This window comes from Asparagus officinalis, chromosome 3 (assembly GCF_001876935.1).
Source record: "Asparagus officinalis chromosome 3, Aspof.V1, whole genome shotgun sequence".
NCBI lineage: Eukaryota > Viridiplantae > Streptophyta > Magnoliopsida > Asparagales > Asparagaceae > Asparagus > Asparagus officinalis.
Window position 1 is genome coordinate 92,216,636 of NC_033796.1, and position 8,039 is coordinate 92,224,674.

The 8,039-nt window shown below is 46.4% G+C and overlaps 1 protein-coding gene across 1 annotated transcript; it reads left to right on the top strand.

Annotated features, from left to right (window-relative positions):
- On the top strand, window positions 201-6,158 carry LOC109835429. Its single transcript, XM_020403405.1, has 3 exons — window positions 201-725; window positions 861-1,947; window positions 6,130-6,158. Exons 1-3 carry the CDS (start codon window positions 201-203, stop codon window positions 6,156-6,158), a joined length of 1,641 nt encoding a protein of 546 aa, XP_020258994.1.

An 8,039-nucleotide genomic window follows, 5' to 3' on the forward strand; every position in this document is an offset into this window, starting at 1 on the left:
ATTGTTACACAGTTATGCCCTTCGGACTCAAGAACGCTGGCGCAACTTATCAACGTGCCATGACCACAATTTTTCAAAAACATCTACGAAAGACAGTCGAATGCTACGTGGATGACCTAGTGGTGAAGAGTCGCAGCAAAGACGATCATCTTCAAGATCTGAGAGTAATGTTCGACCTCATGCGATCGCATCAACTAAAGATGAACCCTACAAAATCATTCTTGGGGATGTCGAGCGGCAAGTTCCTCGGCTTTGTTGTCACGACAAAGGGAATTCACATCGATCCCAACAAGGTCCGAGCTATCCAAGAGCTCCAACCTCCCAGGAATCTGAAGGAATTGAGAGGACTACAAGGACGTCTAGATTACATTCGAAGATTCATCGCTAACCTTTCAGGTAAATGCGAACCCTTCTCCAAGCTGATGAAGAAAGGCGTTTCCTTCATATGGGACGAGCCTTGCCAACGAGCATTCGATGAGATCAAGAACTATCTCTCGAATCTGCCTGTTTTAGCGGCCCCCATTTTAGGGAAACCCTTCCTAATCTACATTCGTGCAATGGAGCATTCTCTCGGCGCCCTCCTAGCACAGAATGACGAAGTCGGGCATGAGCAAGGCATCTATTACCTGAGTAGGACCCTACAGGGAGCCGAACGACGATACCCTATGGTTGAGAAGGAATGTCTAGCCCTGGTGTTTGCTATCCAAAATATGCGACACTACTTGGTTGGTCAAACCATTCATGTCATCTCTCAAATGAATCCTATCCGAGTTTTCATGACACAACCCGGGTCCCTAAACTGGCGCCTGGCGAGGTGGGCGCTTTTGCTGTCCTAATATGATATCCACTTCATGCCGCAGAAGTCTGTCAAAGGACAAGCAATTTGCAATCTCATGGTCAGCCATCCGCTTGAGTCGAAGACTAACCTGTTCGAAGACATGTCAGATGAGACTCACAAAGTCAACGTGACCTCACAGGAAGATGTATGGCGACTTTACTTCGACGGTGCATCCCGGGTAGGCACCAACGGGTCTATTATCACAGGTGTAGGAGTGGTCTTGGTCTCTCCACAGAACCACGTCCTACCCCGATCCTTCTCCCTAACCGAACCATGTATCAACAACGTGGCTGAATACAATGCACTGCTCATCGGACTTGACTTCGCCAAGGAGTTGGGGGTGAAACACCTTGAGGCTTATGGTGACTCTCAGCTCATCATCAAGCAGATGACAGGGGAATATGAAGTCAGAAATGACGACCTAATCCCATGTCACCAAGAGGCTATCAAACTAGCCGGATCATTTGACAGCTTCCGCATCAAGCATATACTTCGCTCCAAGAACACACATGCAGATGCTTTGGCGTCATTGGCAGCTAACCTAGCCCAGCCGTTAGGAACATGCCAACACGTCACCGTCGCCAGCCGACGACTCTTCAAATCAGAAGACACTCCGGCTGAAGCTAACACTACTTACCAGGCACCAGATCAGTCTAAAGAGAGGGATTGGCGTTTCCCAATCATTGACTACGTATTGTATGGTATTCTACCTGAAGATGTCAAAGAACGGGATTCTGTTCGCAGACACGCTCCGAGATTCTATTATGATGCGACCACAAAGGCGCTTTATCGTAGGTCATATGATGGCATATTGCTTCGATGTCTCTCAACGACGGAAGCACGTGAAGCCCTGAAGGAAGCCCATGGCGGTACTTGCGGAGCCCACCAGCCTGGGCCCAAACTCTGCGATCGCTTGCGAAGGATGGGCTACTATTGGCCCAGGATGATCAGCGACGCGGTTGCTTACGCCAAGCATTGCCATAAGTCCCAAATCCATGCTAATTACCTCCATCAACCGCCAGAGGATCTGCATCCGACAGCGACCTCGTGGCCGTTTGAGACATGGGGGATGGACGTCGTCGGACCGATATCTCCTCCATCTGCAAGAGGTCATCGCTTCATCCTCACGATAACCGACTACTTCTCCAAGTGGGCCGAAGCCGAGCCCTTGAGAGAAGTCAAAGCGAGCGATGTGATTAAGTTCATCCAACACCGCGTCATTTATCGATATGGCGTCTCGAGGTGCATCATTCATGACAACGGGTCGCAATTCGTCGGCCATGCATTCACCTGGTTCTGTGACAAGTTTCGGATACAGAACCTGGCATCCACGGCTTATAATCCTTCAGTGAATGGATTAGCCGAAGCCTTCAATAAGACAATCATCAAGATCTTGACCAAGCTAACCGCCAATAACAAGCGCGATTGGGACGAGAGGCTCGGTGAAAGTTTGTGGGCATACCGAACTACAGTCCGAACCCCCACTGGCGCCATGCCATTCTTGCTAGTTTATGGTTGCGAAGCTGTGCTACCTCTCGAAATCCAGATTCCATGCCTACGCGTTGCACTTGTGACAAAGATGATGACTGGGCAAAGCCATCAGCGTCGTCTCGTAGAGCTTGAGGCGCTAGATGAAAAGCAGCTTGACGCTCAACAACACATTAAGTTCTATCAAGCTCGAATCTCTAAGGCTTTCGACAAAAAGGTCAAGCACCGTTCCTTCAAGGAAGGAGAGCTGGTCCTTGCTATCCGACGGTCCATGATACTCAACTCCAAGAAGAAAGGCAAATTCGAATCCAAGTGGGAAGGACCTTTCATGATAGAAACGGTCTACTCGAATGGATCCTATCGCCTCGTCAAACCAAATGGTGACAAAATCATGATGCCTATCAACGGCAAATACCTGAAGAAGTACTATCCTTAGTCTTCTCGCAAATTTGTACCACCTCCCGCATGAGGCTAAACTGATCCCCTGTACTCCGACAAGTATATGAGTATAAACTGCATCTCCTACACTCCTACTGTCACGTTAACATTACACCTCTGACAAACTAACTTACCAATCCTCTTCAATAGGATGGTAGGTCCTCATAATCGCCCCGACCGCGATATTACTGTCACGTTAACATTACACCTTTGACAAACTAACTTACCAATCCTCTACAATAGGATGGTAGGTCCTCATAATCGGCCCAACCGCGATATTACTGTCACGTTAATATTACACCTCTAACAAACCAACTTACAAATTCTCTTCAATAGGATGGTAGGTCCTCATAATCGCCCCGGCCGTGATATTACTGTCATATTAACATTACATCCCTGACAAAATCCCTCACCACTCCTCTCCAATAGGATGGTGGATATTACTGTCATATTAACATTACATCCCTGACAAAATCCCTCACCACTCCTCTCCAATAGGATGGTGGGTTCACGAAACTATCTGGTTAATGATCACCTCCGATAGTGGACACTGTCGTTCCCGCAAATGGCGTAGTCCGATCAGTCGTCATACCCAAACGTCCCTGAACGACCTGATCCTTTCCGAGCGTTCTAATATTCCTGGAACAATTGATGGGTAGTAACCTAACAGTAAACATGGCTACTACATCAATCAATCGTCATACCCTATGTCACTGAACGATCGATTACCTTCATACCGTCATTCCCGCCGATGACGTTGTGCGTTGATAGTGGCCTACTATGCGATGTGCCACTATCCCGGGTTCGTCTTTGCCTGTTAGACCCTAGAGGGGGCGGGATTAGGGTCTTATGCTAATCTAATCCCAATTAAATTCTAATTAAAATTATATTGATTAATTTATTCTTGCAAGAATGATATGAGATAGATATGAATAAGAACAATAAGAATATGCACAAAATAAAATATAAGTCAAGCAAAAACACAAACACACGATATGTTTACGAGGTTCGGTCACCACGACCTACGTCTCCGCTCCTCACCTCTAGGAGATATCCACTATCACAATCCGGTTTGGAAGCCGGAACTTCTACACACTCGGTTTACAAGATCATCAAAAACTCTCACACTACACAAACACTATGCAATCACACTTTACACACTAAGTGTAGGAACCTAGCCCGTGTCCTCCTCCTCAAGTGCTCGGTTACAACCTCTCCCTAGGTTCGTCAACCGACGCCACTCCTATTGGATTTGACCCCATCTCTCGCCTCACACTTCTCTCGGTGAACAAGTGTATTACAAGTGATTCTCACAAATAAAGGATAAATACATTGATTTGTTCTCAAATAACAAGTGAGAACACAATGAAGCTCACACTCACTAAATCACACCCCACAACCCACACTATATGGTATGAAAATATTAGGCTCAATATGTGTGTGTGATAACAGTGAATGAAACTCAATAAATATAGCTAAATGAAATGAAAATGAAATAACAAGCTATATAAGAGTTTAGAAAACTTCTCAAAATCCCAATAGGATTTGAAAGCCACTTCTTGTTGTAGAAAAACTTCTCTTGAAACAGATTGATGAAATCAGCTTTAAACAGCTCTTTGAAAACACACTTAATATTTTGTTAAACACAAAACTTGGATTTCATGGATGTTTAGAAAGAAGGTAGCAATGGGGTATTTATAACACCCCAATACATCAGTAAAAACACAAGTAAAATATCAAAAAACCAATTTGAAAACAGCTGTAAAAACTAGCCGTTGGAAATGAGTTGACAGTTCCGTCGACCGCGTGCCGGAACGACGGAGAGCTCAAAACACACAATGTGAATCTAAAAGCTGACCAAAAGAAGAAAAAAAAAAAGCAAAAAGCGTCGACACGCGACGGCTCGACCGCGAAAGTCTCTGGATGTTTTCACGGTCGACCGTCACGGTCGACCACAAGCACATAAAAACCATGCTAAGGAAAAATACCATTGCTGGTCGACCGCGGCGGTCGACCGGAATCTGATATATTTCAAATGACAGGTTTTTGGGCTATTTTGAAAATTCATTAAAAATATCAAATCAATTCCAAAAATAGTGAAACTTTGGGGAAAGTTTCTAAATGATGAAATAAACATGTTTGAAAAGGAATTTTTGGAAAATCAATTTTTGTTTGTGAAAACTCCCTGTTTTTGAAAAGTGTTCAGAAAACCTGTCTTTTGTGAACATGAAAATTGACATAAGGCTTGTAAAAATGTATATATATATTATGCATGTATTATATGTATATAATGAATTATGAAAGAGCTGTAAACATGAGATATAAGATATTGTAACAACGTTTGATGAAAAATCATTTATATGATAGAAAACGTCAAAAATCGTGTTAAGTGTACATATATTGAGCTTAGATCTAATCATACAATATATGTAAGTAAACTAAACTTATACCTAGGTAAATCCACACATATGAACTTGAATCTTTAATGCTCGATTGACGTGTGTTGAAATACCTGTAAAGAGAAACATAAACACAAAACTAGAGAATATATTAGCGATAAATTATTTGACAAATCATCATCAAAACTATAGGGTCAACATACATGTGTGGCCAACCCGCGTGTGTAGCCAGTTGTCGTTGTTGACTCAAACAACAGCTAGATCTGTGCCTCTCTGGCATAGGGGATTTCACCTCGATCCCTCATTAGGGACAAGTCTATGTATAACACACGTAGCCGGGTGGTCTATTCCCGTAAGAAAGACAATGTCTACGTATTCAACATCGTAGCACTAAGGGAGTTAACTCTCTTATCACAACATTACATGCGGAACAGATTTAGACAATCCGCATGCTAGCCCGATTCAAACGGTAATCGGTAAAGGCAAATTAAATCCGTTGATAGCTGAGGGTTTGCTAAAAATCCTAGAAGATGATCAGCGGAGGGTCAAAGAATGATATACAAGCGCGACGGCACATACTTCAATTGATCTTAAGTTATGATAATGCATTCGAGTAAAGTCATGACGACATAGAAAGTTAACAAGCATTCTCGAGATCAATCCGGTTCGCCAAAGCTTAACAAAAGCGTGATTTCATAGAGGAGATTCTGATACAATGCAAACAAAGCTAAAGAGGATACAACCAGATCAAGTTGAAAGGAAACGCTGTAGCCACGACTCTGCATCCCGGATCGCACTCTGATGGTCCCTCTCTAGAGCAGCAAGAGTCTGCTGATGGACCACGTCATCAATGATCAAGGAGGCGTTGTGAAGCTTGGACCTCACCGCTTCCAAAGTTTGACGCTTCTCTTTAAAGTCGGTCACCATCAATTGACGTTCACTTTTGATCTCCTCTAACTTTTTCAGCCTTTGCTCACGGGCCTCCTTCTGAGTAGCAACGTGAGCCTGTAGTTGAGTGATGGTCTGCTCCGCTGTCAATATGGATTGGGCCGCCTCCTCCAAGAAAGCACTGGCTTCTCAGTGCTCGTCGTCTGCCAGCGCGACCCCCGTCGCAATCCGCTCCACCTCTCCTAACAGCCTGGCCTCCTTGGCGGTAGTCTCCATTAAAAATTGCTCCCGCTCCTTCAAAATGGTTTGGACATGTTCTGAGACTTGGGTGGCCGGGTCTTGAGAACGGAGGGTAAGCAGCCTGTCAACATTCATCCCCACCTCCTTCATGTGCTTCTCGAGCGAAGAGGCCGTGTCAGTGCTAGCCAACAGATGCAAGTTGTCCAGGTACATCTGTAGCGCCATTCTAAATTCGCTAAAGGGACAACCTTCTTCCAATACCATCTGAACACTATCGCGAAGGGCGGTGCGGAAATCTCGGGTTACCCGCTCCATAATCCTTCTGTTAAGGCGCGCCGAGGCCGACATAGGCACATCCCCCTCAGATCAAATCACCATCAAGACGGAAGGGCTTGTTGTACCCCCTCCATCCGTGGTAGGCCTCTCGCACAGAGCAGGAGACCCCGCCTCCGAGAGCTCAGTCACTTGGGCAAACGAATCCCCTGAAGAAAGCGACGCCTCTCTGACGAATGTCTCCGCCGGAGTCAGGGCCCCTGCCTCCTGACCTCGCGCCTCCTCATGAATCAACGACTTCTCTTCATGGCGAGCCCTCTTGACTAACCTTTCGACGGGAGAGATGACATCCACCTCACACCTGCGCATCGATGGGGTTAAGGGAGAAAGAGCAGAAATCAACATATGTATGTGTTTGGCAGGGCCTCCCTCGACCCGTTCCGAACACCCTTTGACTTGGGTCAACGCTCTTATCGCCACCTGACCTTTGTCGATTGCCGCTTGGTTGAGGTCATAGCGAGCTGAAAAATCTGACGGTGGAGCAACATCCAAGCCCTCATAGAGAAGAGTTTCCCAATCATCCCCGGCAGGAGTCGGGTCGGATCCTTTAACCTGTTCACGCCCTCCTTGCCATGATGACCGAGGAGCTGCGCTCGACCGATGCCTTCGTGTCGGGAGACAAGACTCATAAGCGTTGAACCCTTCAGGGCTCGCGCTCGGACCTCTGTAACACTTGCAATATGTGAGCGTGTGGCGGAGAGCACGATCCCGCTGTGGCAACTCAAATCGTGCACTGGTGCTACCAGCATGCATCCAAAACCATCCCCGAGCACCATCTACCAGGCCCCCTTTGAAGCTCAGCCGGGGCTGGACGTTCCCTACATAGAGTTGGTCATACCCGAATTGACGGGAAAATCGGCAGGGGAGATAAGGCTCAAAGTAACATGTTGAGCCTGACCGAAAGACATGATACCCCGGGAGAATATTCACCAACCATCTGAAAGCTCCCAAGAAAAGAGTCGTGTACTCGTCCGTCGCCGGCGCATCCTGAAGCAATTCACCGTATCCTCCGCCCGAGAAGTAAGGGAAATAACGAAAGAAGCTATAATGACCGAAGAAAGATAGCGCCTTCCTCATGTCTGCGATGCCATTTAGCTTCCAAGAGCAATCCTCCAACTGCTGAACAAAGGGAACAAACCCACCATCCGGGCAGGCTAATGGAGCGCTCATCAAACATTCACAATGTTTGACGAACCAAGCCATCAAATATGTGTAGGGCAGGCCTATGCAAGGATTTGGAGTTTTGACAACCTCTACTCCCTCCTCCTCCACAGTCACGACTCGACAAAAGTGCGTCGATAGCATGCGGAGCCCCCTATGGATGCACGCCGTCGTGGCCGACACCAAAGCATAAGGCCTCCCGTAAGCCAAATGAACAGCAGGGTAGACAACCTCCACCGGAAGTGCGTCGACGG